The 27,356-nt window shown below is 32.0% G+C and overlaps 1 protein-coding gene across 27 annotated transcripts in view; it reads left to right on the top strand.

Moving 5' to 3' along the window:
* Positions 1-27,356, top strand: part of LOC145303571 (uncharacterized) — a 612,784-nt gene that overhangs the window by 584,819 nt on the left and 609 nt on the right. For 16 of the 27 annotated variants that reach the window (XM_080145085.1, XM_080145097.1, XM_080145087.1 and 13 more), the window contains 3 exons: positions 6,378-6,581; positions 14,271-14,383; positions 18,381-18,557. In XM_080145085.1, coding sequence (XP_080001211.1) covers positions 6,378-6,581; positions 14,271-14,383; positions 18,381-18,557 — 494 coding nt within the window. The remainder of the gene's footprint in view (positions 1-6,377; positions 6,582-14,270; positions 14,384-18,380; positions 18,558-27,356) is intronic. The other 11 variants (XM_080145093.1, XM_080145105.1, XM_080145104.1 and 8 more) reach the window with 1 other exon arrangement.

A 27,356-nucleotide genomic window follows, 5' to 3' on the forward strand; every position in this document is an offset into this window, starting at 1 on the left:
AAAAAAAATAAAAAGGAACATGGTGTTGTACAAAGGGGTGAAGGCAATGGCCCAAGGCATTTAAATTGAAATAGGGAGGCCATCCAGTCATATTCGAATTACGCCCCCCCTCCCCCTTCTCATAATAATTCTCAGTACTAGGATTTGAGTCTTTGGGGTATACAATAAACAAGTTGGTATCAGTTGACCTCTGCATGTTTCTGAACAGTCATTTATAAATTTGATATCTTTTTTCTCTTCACTGAAATTACTTTTAACATGTGCCATGTACAAATTTATTGTGTTTCTTGTTCAAAACAAGCAAAAGTACAGATACCTTGGTGCTTTTGGATTGAACGAACGAATCGAAATATTGAATTTCAAGTAAAACAAATGGTATCTACATAATTGTCACGTCGCAAATAGTAACATATCCAAAAATTACAAAAATTGATAAGGTAAAAAAAATAATAAAAAAGGAAATTTGTTAAATGAAGAAAAAGCCCTATATTACGCTTAATACAAAAGAAATAAGTTGACAAAGAAAATGATTAAGTTCTGTTGCTAATGTTACGTTACTGGAAATGGGACGTTTTGGCATCGCCGATTCGACGACCGGACAATTCAGTGTCAAACATGCCAGTCACATTTTTATAAAGATTTTATAGCTTTTTTTTTTTTTTTTTTTTTTAATTTAAGAAAAACAATATGAAAATATATCATCTTAAGTGTTTTAAGAAAAACCATGTTTCTGCAAGACTCTTTTTGGTTAATTATATTCTAATTTTCTCCAACAGGGTTCATGCAAACTTGAAAATCCTTGAATTTTGACTTTTGCTTTGAAAAGGCCTTATTTCTATTATTACTTTGAAAAATCCTTGAAAATATGGAAAATGTCTTGAAAATTTCTGGAAAAGGCCTTGAAAATTGTATTTATGTTCAGCAAAAAATTGTTGAAATATTAAAATCGAAATAAAATACTATTAAATTTTTTTTTTTAAATATTAATAAAAATACTATGAAAATAATTTTTTAAATATTGAAAATAAAATCGAAATAAATAAAATACTATTAATTATTTTTTTTAACTATTAAAAATATTGTGAAAATAATTTTTTAAATATTAAAAATAAAATCGAAATAAATAAAATACTATTAAATTTTATTTTATTTTTTTAACTATTAATAAAAATACTATGAAAATAATTTTTTTAAATATTAAAAACTAGCAGGGATACCCGGCGTTGCCCGAGTGTTTGTTTCCGGGACGGGGGGGGGGGGAGGGTTTAAAAAATGTTATGGTAGGTAAGTAGGAAGGATCAAACCCGGAGTCATGAGTAAAAGTAGGAAAATAAAGTGTGAAAAAAAAACAAAAAAAAACATCTGCAACGTTAACAGTTCGGCTACCAAGAAAAGTCCATTCCAGTTGTTTAGGGGGGAAAAAAAAAAAAAAAACGACTACGGTAGGTCGGCGCGAACGTGAAAATATAATGTGAATTGTCCAGCACGCTAACCACTACGCCACAGAGCACTGCAGCTTAGTTTAGTGATTTTAAATAACTTCACATGAAAGAACTATGAAGCCAAACCGGTGTTCTCTTCTCAACTGTTCCTTGTGAACGATCCCCAAACGGTGTTAAGTGGTGGCAGGGGGAGGAGGAATTTATTAGAGAGAAAATATTTTACCACTTCCATTGATCTTAACCGATTTTGGCCGTGACTTCTCAGCAGAAAAAGTATGTAGATCTAAGATTATCGAGGAATTTGAGAAATAATAAGCCTATAACACACCTCAGATATTGTTCTGCCGTTTGTGCATATTATATTTGCATGAAATATCTTGATTTTTAATCCTATTAATGTCAAAATCAGACGGGAAAAAATGAGTTCATTTTATTTATATAGAGATAAAATCGAAATAAATAAAATACTATTAAATTTTATTTTTTTAACTATTAATAAAAATACTATGAAAATAATTTTTTAAATATTGAAAATAAAATAGAAATACATTGTTCTGAAATTACTTATTATTGTAAATACAAGAGTTACGTCCCTTTATCACAAAACTACCTCTGGTAGTTTTGTTATAAAAATTGAAATCTATTTTTGTTCTCATTTATAATTTTTATTTTTTTTTTATTTTTGTGGTGGTGGTGGGGGTAGCACAAGGTGGAGGAGTAGTGGCAGCTGCCATAAATCCCCCCTTCATACTTTCCTTACACAGACAACTCTCCAATGGTGACCTCCCCATCCCCATAAAAAAATTGTAATTTAAAATTAGGTTGGGTGAGGGTGGACAAGATGGCAGCCATCGTGATTTGGAATTAAAAGCCAGAAAGAATTAATATCTGAGAATAAAAAGCATTTAAAACTATTTAAAAATATGAAAAAATGATGCAGGTAGGTTGCAAAGTAACTTTTATTCATAATGGTAATATTTATTTGTTGTATATTTGAGTTTTTCGAATCTCTGTAGATTGTAAAACAAACCCCAAATTTTGTTTTTAAAAATTTTAGTTTTGTCTGAATAAGATTTCGAAAAGAACTGGAAAATGGGCATTGAAAATCGGTACGAACCATTAAAAAATATTTTAAAGATTTTTTGGTACTTACACACTTATGTTACCATGCGGAAACAATGTTATTATTTAGAAAGCCATTCTTAACGCGGGGAGGAGACGATATTTTGTAACTGTTTTTGTACTTTTACCTAAAGACATTGTGAAACTTCAATTTAACTTGAAAATACTATTTGAAAAATAGCACAGTAACAGAAGTGCATAAGCACAAAAAATAACGGTGTTTATTTAAAAGACAGCACTCTGTTTCCAACAAGAATTTTTTTTATTTTTCTTAACATTCTCACCTCCTCATGTTAAGAATGGCTTTCTAAAAGTTATTGTTTACGCATGGTAACGTAAGTGCATAAGTACCTTATTTTTAAGGGTTTTTTTTTTTTAAGAAAAATATGAAAATATAATCTCCTTGTTGACGACTGAATGTTCGTTTTTGTGTTGTGATTTAAGTAAATATGGTTTGGACTTTTTAATGCTTATATCAATTTAATTGGTTTTTTAAGGAAAAATCACGTTTTTGCACAACTCTTTTTGGTTGATTATTTTATAATCAATTTTTTTAGGGATAAAAAACTTTAAAATATTAAGTTTTTTATTAAGAAAAAAGATATGGAAATATAATCTTGTTGATGACTTAGTGTTATTTTTGTGTTGCATTTTGAATAAACATGGTTATTTTTAAGTTCTTTTTTTTTTTTTTCTTTTTAAATCAAATTTTTTATGTTAATAATTTTTATTTCAATTTTATTCAAAGGAAAAATCTTGGTACTTATACAGTTTAATCAAGACATTAAAAAATGAAAATATCGAAAAAAAAAAAAAAAAAAAAAGGTTATACTGTACGTATATGTTATGGAATGAAGTCCCCCCCCCAAAAAAAAAAAATTCACTTGTTTTTTTCGCTGTAAAAAAAAAAAAAAAAAAATTTATGACACCGAGCAAAAAGTTCAATTTTTTAGGAAGAAAAGCTAGTATTAAAGATGGAGGGAGTGTCGGCGCTTTTACTGGAGTTATCTCCCCGTGGTGTTTCTAAAATTCAAACAAAAATTTACAAAGAATCCAAGATGTCTGCCTTCAACGCGCTCTCATAAAAACGTTTTTCTGCTGTAAAAAAAAAACAAAAAAAAAAAACTACTCGATCAAATTAAGTGAAATTTTTTTTTTTCAGATCTTTATTCCATAACGGATACGTACAATATAACCTTTTTTCGATATTTTCATTTTTTTAATGTCGTGATAAAACTGTACAAGTACCAAAATCTTTTACTAAATTTATTTTAAAAATTAAAAAAAAAACTTTGACTATAGTGATGAAGTGCTAATATGATGCTGAATTGCCTTCGTGTCGAATAAACTATGCCGAAACAAATTTCACATGACTAACATAATTTTGAACTTTATCGAAAACTGTTTTTCATTAATAATTATTTTCCTACCTTATCATGTTTCATAATTTTTAGATATGTTACTATTTGCACCATGACAATTAAGTAGATACCATTTGTTTCACTTGAAATCGCTTATAATTCAATATTTCAAGTTCCAAATTTCGTGTGTTCAATATAGAAGCACAGATATCACTTCATAATAGGATTACTTCCCTTGGATCACTATACCGATAAATAAAGTAATAAATATTCAACAGTATAGTACAGTAAAAATAAGTTATTATCTAGCTACGAACAAAGTGTAAAGGATAGTATCTGTTCTGTCTTTAATTAGAGGGAGAGAAATCCTCCTAGACTAAATCATTAAAAAAAAAAAAAAAAATTTTTTTTTCCTAATTCTTTGTCTCTTTTTTTTGGGGGGAGGGGTTCTAAAGACCATCATTGTATCCAACTTTGGGGAAAAAAGTAATCAGAGACGCTCATTATGATAATCTTTTGGAACCGTCACTTTATTACTGCTAATAAAAGATGGTGAGAAAAGAAAATGAACGTTTTTAGTAGTTCAGTTATTATTAAAAACTACTTTTTAATAATTAAAAAAAAAAAAAAAAAAAAAAAAATGTATCTCGGTGATATGTTTTGGACAATACTCTATTTATAAAGAAGGCTGCAAAGTAGAGCAGCAAAACAGCTCTGGTTAATGTTTCTCAAACTCAAAAAACATGTATTGTAAAATATTATTTTATATTAGTTTATTTTTTTGATTTAATAATAAAATATTTAAATAAGTTTTTATGGACACATTTCAAAATGACATTAACAAATGGCAATATATGTTTAAAAAAAAAAAAAAAACTTTTGAGATGTTTCTTTCATGGAACCTAATGAATACATCAAATTTGTTGCATCTGAAATAGAAATATAATTACTAATGGAGATCTCCTATATCTGAAGTAGAAACTATACTACTACAGTTAACATACTTTCTAACTTTTGGCATGGCATGGCTGGAAGCGATAACAAGACAAATCGGTTCCTTCACTTTTTCTCTCCTGCCTATATCTTCCCTGTGTATGTACTCTTTTTCTTTTACATTTTTCCAATTGTTTTTTTTTTTTTTTTTTTTTTAATTTAATAATCATTGAAAAGTTTTTCCGGCCTTATTTTAATTAGGAATTATTGAAAGTAGTTTTAAATTTTTTTAAAAAAATTAATGAAAACATTTTTTAAAATCTTTTGGGAATATTATGTATTGGATACTTATTTTTTATGATGTTTGAAATTTTGTAATTTTAATTTCAATAATTTTATTTTTTTACTTTCATAAACATATACAGGGTGACCCCAAAAAACAGGACATTCAATTGTTTTTCTGAGCATTTTACAGTCAACGGAGAAAAAAGCCAAATCCCCTAATGTTTTGATGTGATGTTTTGAATATAATAAACTAGTTATGACCAAAGTTTCATTTCATTCGAACAAAACACTAAGAAACGGGGCCCAATTAGAGTTGGGACCCGTTTTTTTTGGGGGGGGGGCACCCTGTATTATATAAATTCAAATAAAAAGCTTAATTTTGTAAACATATTTCTATAAGATTTCAAATAAAATAAAATTTTGTATTTTAAAATTTTGTTAGTATGTGTAAATAAAGACTAATAGTGTTATTTTTATCTGTATAATTTTTTTTTTTATTATATACTCTTTAATAATGTCACTTCACAATAGAAATACCAAAGAGCAATGAAAGTGAAGGAACTGATTTGCCTTGTCACTGCTTCTGGTAGCATGCCATGCTGGAAGTTAGGGAGTATGTGAGCTGACTATAATCACTAGGGCTATGAAAACAGGATATTCTTTTCATTGCTTTGACTCGAGTATATATCTGACACAGTTAATCAACTGAGAACCACATCACTCTATATAAAAGCATAAAAGATATCAATGGATACACACTCGAGAGACAAAGCAATGAAAAGAATATGCTGTTGTCCTAGCCCTAATAATCACTAATACTTTTAGTAATTGTGCTATTGTACTCTTTTAATACTCAATTCAGTTTATTGTATTATTTCAGCCTAATGTACTCTTGTTCCATGCCCAATTAGGGGTGGATAGTATAATATGTTTTGCTATTATTCTGGAGTTGGGTGAGATTATTAATAATACCCAAGGGAGATAAGTATGAAATCAAGGAAACCATGTTTACCAGTGAGTATTGTATTTAACACCAAACCTTAAGATGTGGCTATATGAGTATTTTGGTAAAATCCTGTTATATAAGTTAGAGTTGCCGTTGTTTAATGTCATTAATTTATTTAAATGTAGATTTTCTACCATTTTTTTTTTCTCTCTCTCTCTTCTGATTATCGTCAATGTTTGCGATTAAATTGTGTTTTTGTGCACATGATTTTGACAACTTCTTTCACAGGTTTTGCCTTCAACAAATTTCCTTTCAAGTTTAAACGAAATACTGATGATTCTGCAGACAGCAAGGGGGGAATCCAGCTCTTGTCTAGTCGATCCATAGATACCATCCCCGGTCGCACCAATAGGCCAGTGGAGAGCTCCAATGGTGTCTTATTGCTATCCAGTCATCCTGTTATTTCTTCACCCATTTCCTGGAATGGCAGTGGTGAGTCCTACTGTTCAAAAAAAAAAAAAGAAAAAAAAGAAAGAAATATTACAGGGATAAGTGATATTTGTGAACTTTGTTTAAATTCCTTTCTCTTACTACAAAAAAGGGAGGGGGAGCTGCTTCACATTTACAGTTTTGAAAAAAGCATCATTTTTTTTTTTAATAGGGAAAATTTTTTAAGTTAATATTCAAACTCTTAGGAACTCAGAACTAGTTTTGTTTCTGAACTTTTTAGATGAAGATTGATAATTTGTATTATTTGGATTATTCGGATTACTGTTCTGATCTTGAGTGTTATTTTCACAACATTTGAGTTAATGTAACCTCTGACTTTCTTCAGGTGTATCTTGTTGAACTCTGGAAATCTGTATGGACTAAACACTTTAATCCACTGGAGTAGCATACTTTTGCTCCATCAGTCATGACTGGATAGAAGTCCTAAGCAATTCATAATTCTATTTTGAGTGTTGCTCGCACTGAAGATTAAACATTTAACCTCCAGAAGAGTATAACTTACAGTTGAATTATACCAAACACTTTATCCATTGCATCGCCTTGCATACACTGAGTTGTGGCTGACAAAACAAGAGTATACTACTCCTATGGATTAAATAAAGGGTTTTATTTGAAATTCTGTGCAGATTCAAGAGTTCAACAAGATATGCCTAAAGATCGAAGGTTACATTGAAACATTGTGCAAATAACGCTGAACACAGTAGTCAAAGTAATCCAAATAATAAGAAATAGTTTTGTGTTTATTTTAGACCATCATGATATTTGGTTTAATGTCTGTTTTTCATGCTGGTATTTGACAGTTGGTTTTTAGAAATTGACTTCCGAACTAAACATCTCCGGCCAGATTTTATGGAGGACATAGGCTGATAAATTTTATTCTTTCACCCCCCCCCCTTTTTTTTCTTTGAAGAATAATTGGTTATGTTGCTATCTCAAATTAAAATGCATGGTCGGATTTCAGTGCATTTTTAGGGGGAGAGGTGCTGCAAAGGGAAGCTGGGAGCCAATAAATTGGAATTAGGTATATTTATGAAATATTAGTGGTTGAGATTTTTATTATCTGAAAACTTGTACAAATCAGTGTTTTTTTTTTGTTTTTGTTTTTTAATTTATTTATTTTTGTTTTTCTTTGTGCAAAATTTGTGAGAGGAAATTGGAGAATGGGTCAGGTTTGTGTGCATATCTTGATAAAGATGGGAATTTTTCGTCAAAACTTGGGAATCTTTTTTTAAATTCTTGTATGTCAGTCTGCTAAAAAAATATTTAAAAAAAGATGCTTTCCCCCTCCTCAGTGTTTAGTGAATGTAAAGAAGCATTCAGATATACAAATACAAGTCTTTTTTATTTTTTGTTTAATTTTGTGTTACAAGCTGTTTGGTTACAGTTTATTATACAGGGTGTCCACAAAGTCCGGCTACATTATGTAGCCAGACTTTGTGGAAGCATCCTGTAGATTATGTAGCCAGACTTTGTGGGCACTCTGTATGTATGTATGTATGTGTATATATATATATATATATATATATATATATATATATATATATATACAGGGCTCCCACAAAGTCTGGCTACATAATTTACAGGATGCTTCCACAAAGTCTGGCTACATAATGTAGCCAAACTTTGCAGGCACCCTGTATAATAGGTATTAAAAAAATAATATTGTTCTAAGTTAATTTTATATATTGAGGAAGTGAATTGACTTCAAATCCTATCATTCTGTGTTCCAATTTTCCTATAGTCATGTGTAAGATAGCAACTTGTGTTCAATATTATGCAATCATGTTAAGAATTTAGGTGGAGGTCAAGATTATACAGGCTTTTATTTTATTTTAGACGAGGAGGTGGGTGTGTTGAAGAATTGAAAAATTGTGTACACAAATCCATAAAGCTTTTGTTTAATCCAACTTGAGAAGACCCATTCATCCATAGCCTGTTTAATCATATCATGGCTTTTCAGTGTGGCTAAAAGAGGTGAGTGCTTAAAGTTGCAATTTGAAATCCAACCATGTTGTCAGTGGTCAAAAACTTTTACCCATATGCTATCAGCCAGAGTCATGGAAGCATGAACATCTATAATGCTTTATATTAGCATTATCAGCTACCTAGAATGCTCTATATTTTTACAAAGAGCTATCCATTTACTCTTAATGGGATCTGGTAATCTCTTAGGCAATTGAATACACAAAGACGTTAGCGCCTACTTGAAACAACCGCCAACAATTTCCCTCACTCTATCTGTACTTAAACCTAAATGAAAATTTTATGATTCTTTCCTAGAACTGTCCATCTGGGGCACACAATATCATGGGACTGCTTCCTGACTGACTATAACATCGTTATTTTCAAATCTTATGTTTAATAAATTCCTATTGAGCCATCCTCTTATATAATCTAGCCTTACCCAAGTTCCAGAATGACTCTTGTTGTGTGGCGTCTAGGCCTTGATATTCAGTGATCCCCTGAGTAATAAAAAAGAAAAAAAATGTTTTAAATCGCTTTTATTAGCTGACAAATAACATGATTCATTTTTCAATCACATTATTTAGTAATAAATAGAGGAATATCAAAAAATTTCTCATTAAACTGCAGTAAAGTGTTGTAATAAGTTAAATTAATTATTATAATGGTCTAGAGGAAAAATATGTATAACGGTTTGGTTTCTGAATTGTTACATAAACAACCAATTATAAGAAGCTGATTTTTCTTTTTATATATATATATATATATATATATATATATATATATATACTAGCAAAAGTACCCATCGTTGACTGGGTTCTAAAACAGCCTACAGAAAATGGACTCTGATTTATGAAGGTATGATAGGTTATGAAAAGGAAGAGTTGTAAAGAGATAGTTCCGAATTTGGGGGTCTCAAAACCAAAGCAAAATATGATGAAAGTAAAAATAAAATAGATAAACTCCATAATTTATTATACCATACCTGTTCACACTGAAACACTTATCACAATATTCTGTGGATCTATATTAAAAAACCTTGTTAAACTTTGTGACATATTTCCATTCTATGGAGGTCAGGTGCGAACGAACACCCCCATAATTTTATTATACCATATTTCTTCAAACTGAAACATAATTATCAAAGTATACTTATGCAGATAGATATGAAAAGTCTTTATTAAAGTTTGTGCCTATTTCTATTCTATGGAGGCCAGGTGAGAACGCAGACCCCACAATTTTATTATACCATCCCTATTTAAGTTAAAACATACTTATCAAAGTATTATATACATCTATATCAAAAACACTTGTAAGTGTTTTTTTTTTTTTTAATTTTTAAATTTTTTGTTTCCATACTTTGTGGACCATGTGCGTACGCAGACCCCACAATTTTAATGAATCATCATTATGCCAGATCAAACATACCCATTCCTGTGTCTCAATACATCTATCATTATATGTGATCAGTTTTCTATAATAGTCAACCATATAGGAGCCTATTTGTGACCAGACACACACACACAGACGTTCAGCTTTATATTATAGATATCTCCTCTACTCTATAATAAAGACCAATGTGTATTTATTTTTTAAAGAGAAAAATGCTAAACATGGAAAAATCGAGATCCATAAGTTGATGGAAATATATATATCAAAATCAAAGTATAATAAATTTAAATATATATAGAAAGGGGAGATAAACAAATACATGCATATGATTTTTTTTTTCCTTGCCATGGCTAATCAATGAATATCATGTATGGACTTGCCATATAATGCCTATTATAAACATTGTGTGAATGTCTACTTGAATGGTCAGCTGGAGAAAGGAGAGGATTCATCATAATAAATTGATACACTTGTCTCTCCTTGTTTAGCTGAATGGACAAACTATTTGAAAAGTTTTGAATGTCATTAATGACTAGACTTAAGGTCGATATTTCCAGGCAATATGCATTGTTAGTTTTTTTGAATAGACTAAGGGATTTTGTATGGTTATAGATTATACTTGTGTTTATAAAAACAAATACTAAGTCAATTAGTAATTATAGGTTGATTATCGTATTTTTTTTGAGTAATTTACTACTACTATTACAATTGCCATGTTGATCAAAATAATAGTATAATAGAGATATGGCATCTGTAACCAAACAGTAATTTCTTAATAAGTGCTTGTAATTTATTAGTGAACTAAAATTTTCACAAGAAATGAATATGATACAAAAATGTACAGCATCAGGTTTTATTTGGAATTCAGTATGGGTGCCAACATTTAACATCAACTGTCTAAGCCACCTGAGAACCACATCAACTGATTTCACAAGCAACTGATTTTTTATATATTTTTTTTCTAATGATTCATCATTTATCATATTTCTCAACAAAAACCTGATATGTCTGACTATATAGCGGTTATTCATGGTGGTCAACTCAAATATACATGTTGTAAGGCCTGAAACTGCAGCGTTATCCATTTACACTGGGATTCGGCATCCCCAGGGGCTCAATTAGACTTTTTGCTCCATAGCGTTTGATCCATCCATTAGATTTTCCTGAAACTTGGCCAAAATGTGGAGGCTATTGTTCTTTTTATAAATTCAGTATGGGTGACACTGGCAAAATTCTGGTTTGCATCCCTCTGGGACTTTTAGGGCTAAAAAAAACATGCCTTTTTGGAGCTCTTTTTTTCATATTACTCCAAAACTTGACATGTATGTCTATATAGTGATTTTCCATGGTGTTGTATTCAAATATACATGTCTTAAGGCATGAAACTGCATCGTTTGTCCATTTTCACTGTGATTCAGCATTCCTAGGAGCTAAAAAGGGGTCACAAATGCCTCAAAATTGCAAAAACATGACCCTTTACCCCATGACTTTTGCCCCATCTGACAATCTATCCATTTCATTAACGCTTATTGAGTTAATTTTCACCTTCATAAATGGTGATTTATTAGTAAAAAGAAAAAAAGAGAGCTCAAAATAGACATTCAATTTATTTCCCATGAAAATAATCATATCAAAATTACTGCCTTACTTTTGGAAAGATTAAAATCTATTAATAATGGAGATTTGGTATCTGAATGTCTATAACTATATCATTATACTATCTTTTAATGCTTAATTCGGGATTGTGGGAACACTGCATTATTTCATGTAGCATGTCTTGAACAAAAATAGCCTGGTAGAGAAAAGATATTAGCAAATATTTTTATTGGTTTGCACCTTATTTACTAAAAGCAATAAATATAGAAAATGAAAGTTATTAAAGATTTTCTTTTAAAGATCCTGAAGCAATTTTATTTAGCTGGGATTGTCTTATATAAAATATTACCTCTAATATTTTGTAATACTGAAAATCACTGAATTTGCATACCAGTAGATATATTTCATTTCATTATTCTTAAGTGTATGTGTGTATATATATATATATATATATATATATATATATATATATATATATATATATATATATATATATATATACACACACATACACTTCATACATTCATATCTTGCTGTTTTATATATTCTCCGTATCCTAATCCTTTTTAATTATTCCATTTCAGTTTTTTTCATATTCCTTATTCTGCTGTTTTTTGATACTTCCTTAATTCTAATATCTTTACGAAATCCTGTTTCAGCATCATTTATTTAAAAATACATTTGATATTCTCTATGCTTATATCCCCATTGTCAATGTTAGTTTAATATGAGACTTGGTTTATCTTCAGGAGAGATGGTCGAATATAAGTTATTTACCGCATTCATAACCATAAAAGTTCAAGCCTATTGAATAAATTCTTGTTGGGCAAACAATTATTTTTACATATCTTTTACAAAGCTACCATGTTGAAATGTTTAACCAAATATCGTGGCTTTAATAATTCAAATCTAAAAGCTCAATCTTACTCACCTTAATTGGCTTTTATTAATAAAGGAGTAATTATTCTTAGCTAGCTAAATAACTTGTTAGATCGTCATTGAAAGAATCTGGTCAGCCATGCCAGGACTGAGCTTCTCCTTTCTGCCTCTTCAGTGGTTCCCTATAAGGTTTGAATTTATATCATTGCCTTGTCAGTGTTTGTTTAAATGCATGCAATAGACAAAAAAAAAAAAAAAGACTGCTTTTTTTGTAATTCCTTATTTTATCTGACCAATACAATTCAACTAAGCTTTTTGTTCTTTGTGCTATTAAAAAAATTTTTTTTTTACTCTCTTACCTGCATGGTGTGTTGTTCTTGGTAGTTTTGTGGTCGCCATTTTGTATCTTTTTTTTTTTTCTTCTTTCAATGCACCTTTTATCTTTTATCACACATTTTTGTTTGTTTTATTTTGTCCTTTTTTTATTTTAAATCATTATTTTGACATTTTTTAAACAGTTGAATGGTAAGTCATCATATTTACAGACCATTTTATTATAATGGGGATTTGGTATTTGATTTAAAAACGATTTAATCTTAATGTGTGTGTGATTAAAAACTGTCACATTTCTGAACATAATACTCTCAAAAACTTTTTAAAACATTGATAAGTATTGTATTTTAATATTTCTATACTGCTACTGTGCCTATCAAATTATGAACACTGATATGTATTAACATGTTTATATGTATGAATCCAGAGTTTGGATATGTTTAACTGATGAGCCCAAATTAATGAAGAAAACAGCACCCTGATCCCCATCTGGCATCAATTGAAATGGATGGCTCTCATCTTGGGGAGGCCCCATGTTTTGACAAGCTTCTGGGTTTGACCTTTAGTCCTGATCTGAAATGGAACACTTACATCAGGTCTGTTGCCAAGGTCGCTGGGAGGATGGTGGGATCCTTCTACCACCCCAGAAGATATCTCACTACTGATGCAATTCTCTATCTGTATAAAAGCCGTCCAAGGATGGAGTACTGCTGCCACATCTGGGCAGGAGCTGCTAAAAATAGCCTATCCTGCCTTGACAGAGTACAAAATAGATGTCGTGGCTTGGTGTTGGATGCCCTTTTCTCTTCTCTGCAGCCTCTCTCCCACAGAAGAGACATTGCGAGCCTGTCTTTTTTATATCATTATTTTCATGGCAAGTGCTCGACTGAGCTCCAATCTCCCCCCCCCCTCGCCAATCTTTCACAAAAAACACCCGTCTGGCTGAAACCGCTGTCATTAATTTTCCCCACTCTTTATCTGTGCCTAAATCAAGCGTAGATTCCATGAGTAGAGCTTCTTTGTTAGAAGTTGCACGACTGTGGAACTCTCTCGCTTGTTTCCCACCTGACTACAACTTGGGTGTCTTCAAGTCCAACATAAACAAATTCCTGACAAACGGCCCCCGTAAGTAAGACACGTTGTCAAATCCTCAATGCTGACGATTACTACGATACTATCCCATTGATTACTGTACATGCAATAACCCTTGTCCCGAGTGGCTTCCGGGCCTTGATAAGTGGTGACCTCCATGTAAAAAAAAAAAAAATTATAGATTTTTTTATGGGTCTTGTATGAGTAAAATTTTAATTATTTAAAATTTTTTTATAGAAATTCCACCAGGCACAATAGTTTTGAGTTAATATATAATTGATAATAGTCTATATTTTTTAAATTGAATGAATAGATAAAAATCTGATTTTGTCTGCAGATGTATAAGTGTTTTTACTTTTAAAGTATAATATTTCAAAAAGAAATTTTTTTTTATATCTTGATCATATTCTTGTGCAGGGTCTACATCTCATGAGACACTTTCGTCTTCATATATGGTATCGGAGCCAAACGATGAAGCAAAATCAAATAAATATTCATTTAACATTAGCCCATCACCTGCCCATGCAGAGGTAAGTGTCTAATCTGTATTTTCTTTCTCCTAATCGGTCTGTTCCACTTTTTCTCAGAAACTACTGAACTGATCTAGCTGAAACTTTGTATGGACTTTTGATAAGATGCAACAAATTGAAAGAAATAATCTGACTTCTAAAAACTACTTAAAGTCTTACCTCATATTTTTTATCACTATTGGACGAGTTTTTTTTTTTTTTTATTCTTTTCGCTTTTCTTTTCCTCTTTTTCTTTTCCTCTTTTTCTTTTCCTCTTTTTCTTTTCCTCTTTTTCTCCTTGTTTTGTCTTGCCTTCTTTTTCCCCTTTTTAATAAGTTCTTTCTGAAAATGTTAATTTTGCCATGAAGGCTAACACATCAAACAATTTATTATAGGGTAGAAGGGTTATATGATTTTTATTTCGTCAAAAATGACTTTCTGTCCCTTTTTATGAAAAGAGATGCGAGTTCCCCACTTATTTTAATGTGAATTTCTGATTAAACTGCTAGAATCTCATGAATCTCATCACATTTTAATCAAAATCAGATCTTTTTTTTTAAATAAGAAATAAGCTTTATTTCCTTATATTGGATTTTATTTCTTTCTTTTTCCTCTTTCGTTCGTTTCATCTTTATCGTTTCCTATTTTTCTCTCTTCCTTTTCTTGTATTGACTTCCTTTTCCCTCTTGTGATAGTTCTCTCTGTTAACTGAAAATGTAAATTTTGCAACTGGAAAATTTTAATAATTCATTAGACGGGTAGTGAAGGTAGATGACTTTTATTTCATCCTGTCTCCTTTTTCCCCACATGTGCACGAAATACGTGGAAATTGATTGAAGTTGTTTACGAAAATTACCCCTACTCTTCACACACACACACACACACACACACACACACACACACACACACACACACACACACACTATGGGGGACTTAGATTGGAAAATTCATCTTGATTTCAGCTTTTTTTTTTTAATACTCACAGCATAAAAAGGAAATAATGTGAAATATTCTGTTGGTTTGGATGGTGTTGAAGCTACCATCATATAGAAAGATAATTTTTTATTTTATGAAACTACAATAGCATTTAGTCTATCATGATAATATGATCAAAACTCATTAGAATGAATAAGGAAACATTTTCACTTTGTTCATTACTTCTATTTCTGTAATTTTCTAAGTTGTCTCCCTTTTTTATAGACTTTTCAATGATTTTATGGCTATCATAGGGTTTGGATATGTAATAAGTAGCTAACAAAACCATTAGGTGAACGCCATATGCATGCTTTTAATTCCTGACCTCAACCATTTTCTCAGTATATTACAATTTCTTCTTTGATATGTGAAATATATTAGTTTTTGTCACACTATTCTTTATATATATATATATATATATATATATATATATATATATATATAATAACAAAATTACAATATTTTACAAGTTGATTGAAAATCATTCTTACCTGTGTTTGCTCTGGCATTGTGCTTGGCAGCGAAGCATGTGCCTCAAACACTTCTGATCTGCAACGACTTTGGTGTGATACTCTGACCAGGTGAATGTACGGCTGTAAACTTAAAAAGAAAGGATCCCATCAAGTGTACTTCATTAGAAACTTGGTATTAGTAGAATTATGGATGACTTATGCACTTTGCGTATCTACAGTGTGCCATCTCTTGCATCAACTTGATAATGTTTTTGTATCCCAGGCTTGAGTGTGGTGGACCAAGGAGGATGTGGCTCTTCTACATAAGCAGTATAGCTGTAGGCAACCTGACTAATGTTGACCTTTTTGCTTGGACTGCACATAGAGTAGGCATAGGATGTTATCTGGCACTGTTCACACTGGTCTGTACCTTAAATGAAGAAGAGATGATGATTTGAGGTAAATCTTTGGTGATATATGCTCATTTCATCACTTATTTTTCAGCATCATACATGATCAACTTCGTTTATTCTGAAACATTTGTCTACTTTAAAAACGACTAGCTACACAACTAAACAATATTGTATTAATGCTCTTTTTGTGTTTATAGATTGGAGCAACAACGTTTGAATTGAACATTCTTGGCATGAAAACTTACATGGGATGTAGGTAGATTGAAAATGTGCAGAAAATATGTTGGCATTAAATTAATTTCATTCCTGAAGAAATCAGTGATTTAATATTAAAGGAAATAGTTTTTGTATTTTTATTGAATTTTAGAATTGTACAGCTTTTGAGTTGTACAGCTTTCGAGTTGTGTTTGTATTATTTGTTCAGTACTAGCCTGGGTGCCCTGCATTGCCCGTGTGTTTGATGTATATTGAGCCAAAAAAAGAAAACGTGGTAGTAGGCAGGCAGGCTTGAACTCATACTGTGAAGAAGGAAAAGAATGTGAAAAATGTGTCCATCATCAAATTGGAAGTGGCAAAGGTTTAAATTAAGGCTAGTCAATCGAAAAGAAAGGATGACTTTTGAAAAGATCGGTGAAAAAATACGACCCCTCTCTATAGAAAAGTGCCCAGTTGAGGGTGAAGGAATTCGAGCTTCAAAACAATATCAATCTCGTGAAAATCCATCACTTCTGTCAAAAGTTTTAGGCAGACATACAATCCTACAAAGATACATGCATACATTTAAACAAAAAGGATTAGATTTATATTATAGACAAGCGGGGGTACCCGGCATTGCCTGGGTGTTTGGAGGTGTGTGTCGGAGGGGGCAAGGGTAGATCAAAACAAAACTGGGCGAAGTAATAACCCTATGTTAAACTTCTTTTAAAAAATTGGAAAAACAAAAAAAAAAATGGCGAATATGATGTAAAAAAAAAAAAAAAAAAAACGATGTTAAACTTAAAAAGTTGTGGTAGGTAGGTAGGATCGAACACAGAATGCTGAGGCCGAGGGGGAACAGAAAGTGTGAATGGAAAAAACCTGATAACTTACCGCTCGCCCACGAAGGGACAATAACTGAAAAGCACTTTGAAAAGCACTTTAATTTAATGATTATAAATGTAAGTGGCAGGTGTGCGTGAATTCAATTAGGTCAAATATCACGCCATACAGGAAATGAAATTCTGCGTTCAATTTTCACTGCAAGGCAGCTTTTTTTGGGGTGGGGGGAGGGGCTAAGGTGGGGGGTGGGGGTGCAGCAGCAGCTCCACTTTAAAAGGAGGAGTGTTCAAATGAAAGCAATTATCTGATATAAGGAGTTTCCCCCCACATTGAGCAAAGCTTTATTGCTTTCTGGACGTTCCCGGCACGAAAGCTGGGGAGTGTTGCTTTCGCTTCAGATTAGTTTCGCTTTTATACAAAAAGCCAAACCAACACTAGAGAAGCCAAAATGGCAAGAATTTTGTAAAAGTCAACATAAATAAATCTAGACGCGATGCGCATTCGTAAATCATAGATATTACAATCTACATGGTATGTAAAAAGTTCCAAGAAATAGTAAACCCACGGAGAACCCTCTGAAAAAAAAAGCCTTTCTTGGACATACAAAAATGCGTGTGCCACATTTGCCTTTTATATATATATATATATATAGATATTTAATTTGTCATCATTTTATTTCTCTTGACCTGGGGATTGGTGTTTTCTGACAATATGCAATATTTGTCTCCAAACTTGTTGGTCTTGAAACTTAATTCCATTCAACGTCTAAAATCCTTGTTGATGGTTTGTGTCAAAGTTTTCTTAGGTCGTCCAACATTTCTTCAACCCTCCATTTCAAAGCTTCTTCATTTTCTCATCCCAGAGTTTCTCCTCTGAACATGTCCAAGTAGGCTGACTGATCATTAGGGATTCATCAAGCTTTGATGTATTTAGCCTCACCAAGCAAGTATTGGAACTGACATGCGAGGAAATTGGAATCATTTGTTTTAATAATTGGTTTCTTCGGTCTCTGTGCATTGGAAATCTGTTAAACATTTAAGATATATTGCGATTGAATTTTATTATTTTTGTATAACTATTACACATAAATGAGTATTTCAATGGAAAGTTTTTTTTGTTTTTTTTTTCCACTTTTCTCAGGACAATGCAACAAATCGACGTATAAATCAGTATCAGTCTTGTCCTATTAATGAGTGGAACACAGAACACGTTAACCAATGGTTGCTCAGTTTGGAAATGGATAAATATAGTCAGTCTTTCACAGACAAGTTGATTGGTGGAAAAGAACTTCTCTTAATAGATGGCGCTAAGCTTAAGGTAAGTGCTTTATGTAAAGTGCTTCATTTAAACACTTGAAATATGTTAATTCTTTAATTTATATAATATTTTAGTTGGTGTCCTATATATATATATGCCATTTTTAATTGAATTGACAAGCAGTTTTTTTTTTGTTTTTTTTTTTGTAGCAGCATATTTTCAACCATTTTATCATTTTTGATTGGTAATGAAGATTGAGAAAAGGTTTAAATTTTTCTTTTCTTTTTTAATCATTAAAAAAAAGATTTAATTTCTGTGAAACTGCTCACATTTACAATAGCTCTTGTATGCACATTTGAACTGGAGTCAGAGATTTGAAAAGGGTAATTTTCCCCCAAAATCATACAATATGGAACTTCCATCTGACTATAGTGACACGAGTAAGAACACAATGCAAGTATAAAATATAATTTAAAATACGTATTGAATTGATAAAAGACAGAATCTGCATAGCTTATTCCACCATTGTCTTAATTTGCTTCTGTTCTGTATTGTATTGCTTTCTATAAATTAGCTTTATACACACACGTAAAGTGTTTCAAGCAGAGTACATTAACTTTTTATTTGAAATAAATGTTCTCCTTGTCAGCTGTAAAAAAAAATATATTCTTGTATCATTTTATTTTTGTATAATGTTATAATACCTAGATATGAATTTTTTTATATCGAAATGATAGATTTTAAATCTATATAGATAATATGTATCTGTTAGGGTTTTTTTTTTTTTTTCTTTGTGTGTGTTGATTTGAAATGTGAAATGTAAAAAAAACAAAAACAAAGTGTATATTGTTTAGGAATATATTATCCACTTCCGAAGAAAAGATAAGCCATGAAACTGCGATAAAATGTTCAAATAAATCAAATTATGTTGACATGATTCACTCTCTGTGGACACTGGAATAATACATCATGATTTAGTGAATGTTGCATCACCGGCTGTAGAGGTCAAGACCTGCATTGTTTGTTGAAATTGATAGTATCAGAAATCACAGGTTTGGCTTGCTGATTCTGTATTCTTTGCTCTGCAACGTCTATTTTCTATTTCTGCTGCTCATTTTGCAACATGGAGTAGGTATGAACTTATGTCCTCCTTCCTTTCAGCTATAGGCAAAACAGTAAGTTAAACTAGACTCTTAAGCTTTTTTATTGATTCTTGTTTTAAATTCCTCTGTATTAAAATCAAAAATAAAGAAAAATGTGTATGGTGTATAAATGAAAATATCATATTCCAAAAAGCACATAAATTGATGAAGTTTTATTTTTATAAAGAAATTCATTTTTAAGTGATTTTAAGCGATTGAGAAATCGTAGGCATTACAAGGCTGAAATTGCAAGTTTGAATTGTGGATTAATCTACCCTGGTTTCTTTAGGATGGCCATACAAGACAACTACTTTTTGCTTGCTCATAGAATGATTTTCTTGGTTAAAAAATAAAACTACTTGATCAGTTTATGTGATTTTTGGAATATGACTTTTTCGTTTTGTCACGGGTAAGTAAATCATACAGATTTTTCTGTATTTTTGTTTTTTAATATAGGGAGAATTTAGGACAAAATCATTTTATATGCAATAGTGACTCTCCTCCTCTTAAACAAAAGTTTAAAATAATTTTTTTTTTCTATCCACTTTCTTAGTATGTTTACATGTAATTACCTAAAAATAGTAAAATCTTGTTCCTTTTTTGATGGTTTAAGTGAAATGAACACTATACGTCTAAATAGTTAAACACCACTTTGCTGATTCTATAGTCTGTTTTTGTATCCATTAGCCCACTCATGCCGCTTCATTTAATCTATGAGGGGCGTGCAATAAGTAATGCCCCTGACCCACTTCCAGTTGTCTGATCTAGCTGAAATTTTGCATGTGCAATGATTTATATCTCTACGGGTTATGTGGCAAATTACAGCTCTGAACTAATTGTGGTTTCTGTTTTACAGGTGTTTGAACTGAGTCAGGTGTGAAATGGAGCCTGTTGAATGTCGAGCAGTGATCCGGTTTTTGTATTTGAAAGGACGCACACCACAGGAGACTTTTGATGAAATGAAAGAAACTTATGGTGATAATGCCCCATCATATGACCTTGTAAAACACTGGCATCGTGAATTCAAACATGGCCGGAAGTCTGTGGAAACAGCTCCCAGACCTGGTCACCCCACTTCTGCCATTGATGAGGCATCTGTCCGTCAAGTTGAGGCTGCCATTTTGAAAGATCAGCGCATTACTATTCGCCAAATAGCCAAAGATGTCAAGATTAGTACAGGGTCTGTGGAAACTTTCGTTCATGACCATTTGCATATGCATAAGGTGTCTGCCAGATGGATTCCCAGGTTGTCACACCATTCCAGAAGCGAGAACACGTCGAGTGCTCAAGGATAAATTTGGAGATGTGCCAAGAAGATGAGTCAGTTTTTCAAAAGACTGATTACACAAGATGAAACCTGGGTCCATCACTATGATCCAGAGACCAAAGCCCAGTCAATGCAGTGAAAGCACTTGGACTCACCACCTACAAAGAAGGCAAGGGTGCAGCCCTCCGCTGGCAAGGTCATGCTCACAATCTTCTGGGACCAGGACGGAGTAGTGACGACAAATTTCCTGGCAAAGAGTACCACAATTACAGGAGCCTATTATGCTTCACTTTTGAGGAAATTAAGGGAAGCTATCAAAATCAAGAGGCGGAGCAAGATCAGCAAAGGTACCCTTCTCCTGCAGGACAACGCTCCGGTCCACAACTCGCATGTCGCCAGATCAGAAGCACGGGTGTGTGGTTATGAAATCCTTCCCTATCCTCCCTACTCTCCTGACCTTGCACCCTCTGACTTTCACTTCTTTCCAGCCATGAAGTTGTTTTTGAAAGGAAAGCGTTTCCCAGATGATGCAGTCTTGATATCTGAAATCACATCGTGGTTTGAGAACCAACCTGGAGTGTTCTACAAAAATGTTCTCCAGAGCTGCATCAAACGATGGGAGAAATGCATAACTCTGGGTGGTTCCTATGTAGAGAAAGACTAATAACCGTGCCAAGTTTTGTTGCTCTACTGCTATGGGAAGTGGGTCAGGGGCATTACTTATTGCACGCCCCTCGTATATACATGATTTTCCAGAAGTCTTGTTACTCCTGTTAAAATGTAACAAAAGTTGAACAAAGACCAAAGAATAACTTTGTAAAATATCAAACGTTTCATGTTCTCATCTTACATGTTATTTTCATGATTCATTCCATGTAACCGCCAACCTTCTTCAGGTCAATCTTGTCGAAGAAACCTTTTATTTAATCCATGGGATAGCATGCTTTCATTCCATCAGCCATGACTGGGTAGAAATCCTAAGTAATATATTTTGAGTGTTGCTCGCTTTGAGGATTGATCTTCAATATCCAGGGAAGTGTAACTTACAACTGAATTTTACCAACTGAATTATCCGCTATGTCACATGTTCTTCCTTTGTGAAAATAACATTCAAGATGAGAACATTAGTCCAAAAAATTGAAATAATGCAAATAACCAAACCTCATCTAAAAAATTCATAAACATGACAGTTCATATAGCGTTGCTTCATTTTGTGCCCCCCCCCCTCATGTTCATACAGACTTTCTGGATGTGTTTCAGTCGCAATGAAGCTAAACTAAATTCATTACATGTTCATTTTTGTTTTTCTATTAGTTTACTGTTTGCTTGATGAAAAAACTGAATCCAGAACATTTGTTTAGTACTCTATTGTTGTTGCTACTTTAGAAGTAAAAACAAAATTAGGCTATCCTCTCTAGTCTAACAAGAAAATAATTCTGGTCAAAGAAAGTCTCTTCATAATCTACAGCAATGCTTTTGTGCGATAACATTTCGATGCGTGTATGCATTTTACTTTGCCTGGCTGTACATAAAAAAATCATGTTTGGATAAAACTGCACTTTGGGATCATTAAATTCTGTCTTTAAAAGAATTTCTTTTTTTTTCTCAGCATTTGTGCATTTTAGTTTCTGAGGACACTTTTTTTGTTTTCATTATTAGATTTCCACTCAGAATAAAATTCAAGATTTCCTAACAAAAGTTTAAATTTTGTTTAAAAAAAAAAAAAAAAAAAGTTTAAAGAAAAAAAAACTTTTCAAGAATTGTTCCAAACTGTTCTTAAATTTTAATGATTGTATTATGAAAGTTTAATTTTATAGGAAAGTTTTTTTTTATATACAATTTTCGGAAGATGGCCACTTTGATTCGTTTCAGAAAAAATACAAGTCTAATTTATTTTGAAATTCTATTTATTTAATAAAGTCTTAAAAAAATTTAAATGTTCAGATAATGTTTTTTTTCTGTTAATTTAGTGTTTGTTTTGCTTTTACTAAAAGGTTATTGCAAAACTAACATTTTCAGATAAATTCTTGAATCTGCCCCCCCCCGAGTAACAGTCTCCAAAAATGAAAACAAAATTGTTCTCAAAAACTAAAATGCACAAATGCTTCTTATATATACTTTTTTAAAAGTTATGACAAAGATTAAAATGAGTTAAGCTATATATATATATATATATATATATGTGTGTGTGTGTGTATATATGTGTGTGTGTGTATGTATATATATATATATATATATGTGTGTGTGTGTGTGTGTTTGTATATATATAATGAGACAGAATTTATGAAGATTAAATCCATTATATCATTTTGGTTCCAAAAAACAAAGTTTCAAATTTAAGTCTTTAAGCTTAATGGGGTTTAAGAAGTAATTGCAATAAAAAGGAATCTTGCTTAATTGGTGTCTAATAACTGGATCAAATTTAATACAAATCTGAAATATTTTAATTTTAAAATGAGTAGTTGTGCTCTGAAATCTTTTACAAATAATTCCAAAAAAAGAAAAGAATTAATTTCACAGATAGGAGGTATCTGAGTTTTCACAAAGACGTTTCGCTCTCTATTTACCCTTTTTGCATAAAACTAAACGAAACTAACATTACCAGTAGTAGTGTTCCAAAATTTATGATGATCGGTTAATTAATTTAGGAGTGAATCCTATATACACAAATATATAAACATATACACATACCTAACTTTATATTAGTAAATGGGTACATGGTATACTATATGGTACATGGTGTATTATATTAGTAAATGGGTACATGGTATACTATATGGTACATGGTGTATAATATTAGTAAATGTGCACATGGTATACTATATGGTATATTATATTAGTAAATGTGCACATGGTATACTATATGGTACATGGTATATTATATTAGTAAATGTGCACATGGTATACTATATGGTACATGGTATATTATATTAGTAAATGTGCACATGGTATACTATATGGTACATGGTATATTATATTAGTAAATGTGCACATGGTATACTATATGGTACATGGTGTATTATATTATTAAATGGGTACATGGTATACTATATGGTACATGGTGTATTATATTATTAAATGGGTACATGGTATACTATATGGTACATGGTGTATTATATTAGTAAATGTGTACATGGTATACTATATGGTACATGGTGTATTATATTAGTAAATGTGTACATGGTATACTATATGGTACATGGTGTATTATATTAGTAAATGGGCACATGATATACTATATGGTATATTATATTAGTAAATGTGCACATGGTATGCCCCACCAAAAAAAAAAAATGCTACTTATGGAATTGTTAATAAAATTCACAATCCTTTCTGCAATCAAACCATATTTGGTACAAATAAACAACTGTCTGTCTGGCATGTCCACCAAGTTCCATTCATTAATATCCAACAGTCTTTGTTTTATTGCTGTTCAATGATAATTACACCTGGGTATGACTTGCAAAATTGTCACTTTTTTTTTTTTTACAAGGGAGTCGCCACATATCAAAACCTAAAAGCCATTTGAGAATAAGGGTGAACAAGTACACGATGGTCACTGAGAAAACGGCTTAGTGATCATTAGTAGTGGAAATTGAGTAGGATTTGATTATTTAATGGGGCGGCTCAACAAAAACTTGTTTACATTGAACTTGAAGTTTTTTCTAAGCACTGTACTGATAATGGCTGGCTCTTTACTTCAGGTGTAATTCGGAGATTGTTTTGATAGACATTATCTTTGAAGTAATCTCACCGCTAAAAGTTGAAGGGTCCTAGTGAGTGAAGCATATTCTAGATCACACCTTCTGCTGATGAGACAATCACCAAAGTATCCCACCTCTGCATATTATTGAACGGTGATAAAACAAGCATGACTGATGCTGAGTAGATGAGTCAGGCATTGAGTTAAGTTTATTTGTATCAAATATTGTTCGATTGCAGAAAGGATTGCATATTTTATTACTAACTAGTGAGGGGTACCCGGCGTTGCCCGGGTGTTTGTAGGTGTGTGTGTGAAAAAAAACAGGTGCCCGTGAAAAAAAAACGAAGCCTTGACGTGCAGTTGGAAAATAGTAAAGTGTGAAAAAAAAAAAACAGGTGCGCGTTTTTGATTGACGTGACAGCGATAAGTATTCAGCAGTTAGCATTTTGTGCGGGACAGTTTTTAATGAGGTCAATAAATCGGTTTGTTTGTTTTTAAAAACCCGCTCCCTCGTCTCGAAATGTAAGCTACCGTCTGATATGACAAAGTCGACATTGACCAAACGTTACTTAGCTCTCTAGAGACCACTGGCTTTCGGCCAGTGATTAGAGTTGAGTTTCGCATTTTGTTTATACCGAAAACCGAATGTAACGCGTGCCGATGCGGGAAATGTCAAATAATTAACATTTGAAAGTTAATAAAATTAAATAGACAGGCGAGCTCCATGGTTAAGTGTGAGATATTACAATTTATAGATGATATAAAAAGTTTTAAGAAGTTGTGAACCGAGCGAGCGCTTCTCTGAAAGAAGCCTTTTGTGGACATCGAGGAAAAGCGTACATACATACATACATTTTCGCTTTTATATATATAAACTAGCAAAGGTACCCAGTATCACCTGACACAAAAGTGTAACATTTCTATTAAAACTTCTGTCTTTATCTTTCACTCTTTGCTCCTACCCCCATTTACCTCTCACTCTGCCCACTTCTTTCTACTCTGCCCATTCTTCTCTCTATATGCATACACACAGACAACTTGTAAGGGAATTAACTCTTTCATTTAGGCTTCTTTTCTAGCCAGATTATGTACTGTCTGACGAAATCTGCACCAGTTTAGGATCAAAGAATGAATAATTTTTTTTTAAATCATAGATATTATTCATCTAGTGCAATACCAATTAAAAAAAAAAAAAAAATTGTGAGTATTTGTGTTGTTTTTTAGTTTTAGCAAGCATACATGCACACAGACAACTGCTCTTTATTCTTATAGATTCCATAAGCAGCGTTTTCACTGTCCACTAATTGATGATATAACAAAACTGATTAATTTTTTATGCTAATCCTCAAGAGAATTTTTCCAAATTAAAGAATAAGTGTCAAATAAACAAACCATGTAAAATTGTTAAAATGATTTAAATTTATAAAATATCTCCTTGCCCTATACTAACTAATCATCATGAATTTTGGAACACAGTTGCTAAGCATAAGGGTGTGCAGTAGTGTTGGGATGATTAATTGGAATCAGAAATCAGAAAAATTTGTTTAATTTCCGATGCCAAAACTGATTCTTTTATTTGTTTGCTTTTGGTTAAATTTTACTTTTCTCTGGTCGGTATGAATGATAAATATTTATTTTAAACTATCAGAACTAAAATCTATAGATCATCTCCATAAATGTATTTCTACGTTTAGAAAATTATATGTACATAATGCATGGTTTATGCAGTAACTATTCCTCCCAAAAAACAACTCTATATTTAAAAGAATAGACATTAATAATTTTATTGGAATCGTGAATTTAGTAATCAGTAATTGTATTGAAATCTGGTGAAATATTGGAATCGTCCCATCACTAGTCCATAGTGTGGATTATATTTAGTTTAATTTAGTTCTGTGCAAACAGAGTGAAGAAGGGTTGGAAACACTTTGTGAAAACTCAGATACCTTTGATTTTTGAAATTTCAACAATAGGTATTAGGCACCAATTAAACAAGATTCTCTAAATTTCAATTTCTTTTTTTAAGACCACTTAACTGTAAATCAGAGGAACATAGCACCATCCAAGTCGACAGACAGGATCGTTCATGAAAGCATGCCTTAAAAATCATGGCCTGATACTAAGTGATGAGGCTAACATCCTCATTGATAGCGCTGCAGGCGTCAGTGTGGCATGGCTCAAATGATACACCAACATCAGCATCCTCTGTCACTGCAAAATCATTAAAGATCTACTGAACTGTTGTGAGACCCATCACTTTTGTGGCTCTGAGTGCTTGCTGCTGATGAAGAAAGCAAAATAAAGATTTGCTGCTATGGAAACCAAAATACTCCTCTTGATCTAAGGAATTAGATTACAGGATTGCAGCTGCAATGACATCATCCGAAGATGCTATGGCATCGTACCAATTGAGGGCAAGATGAGGGAATGGTAGTTCAGATTTTTTGGACATGTGTTGAGTGTCGCTACTGACAATAGTGTCGTGAAACTTCTTTTTACATCAGAAGTTGCCGATGGTGACATGGACAGACACTCTGTACAATAATTTGCGAAATCGGACCAAGCATGTGATTATGCTGAAGACAAAAATCCATCATAGTTTGGCATTAATGCATTAGAAAAAGATTTACTAGCATTTTCATTTTAATCTTAAGTAGACATAAAACTGTTCTGTTCAAAGAATTAATTTACTTGTACTGGGGCGGGTATTCTTCTAATTGTCTTAAAAAAAAAGAAATTTGGATTGT

This window comes from Euprymna scolopes, chromosome 19, assembly GCF_053919585.1.
Source record: "Euprymna scolopes isolate OS-2025 chromosome 19, ASM5391958v1, whole genome shotgun sequence".
NCBI lineage: Eukaryota > Metazoa > Mollusca > Cephalopoda > Sepiida > Sepiolidae > Euprymna > Euprymna scolopes.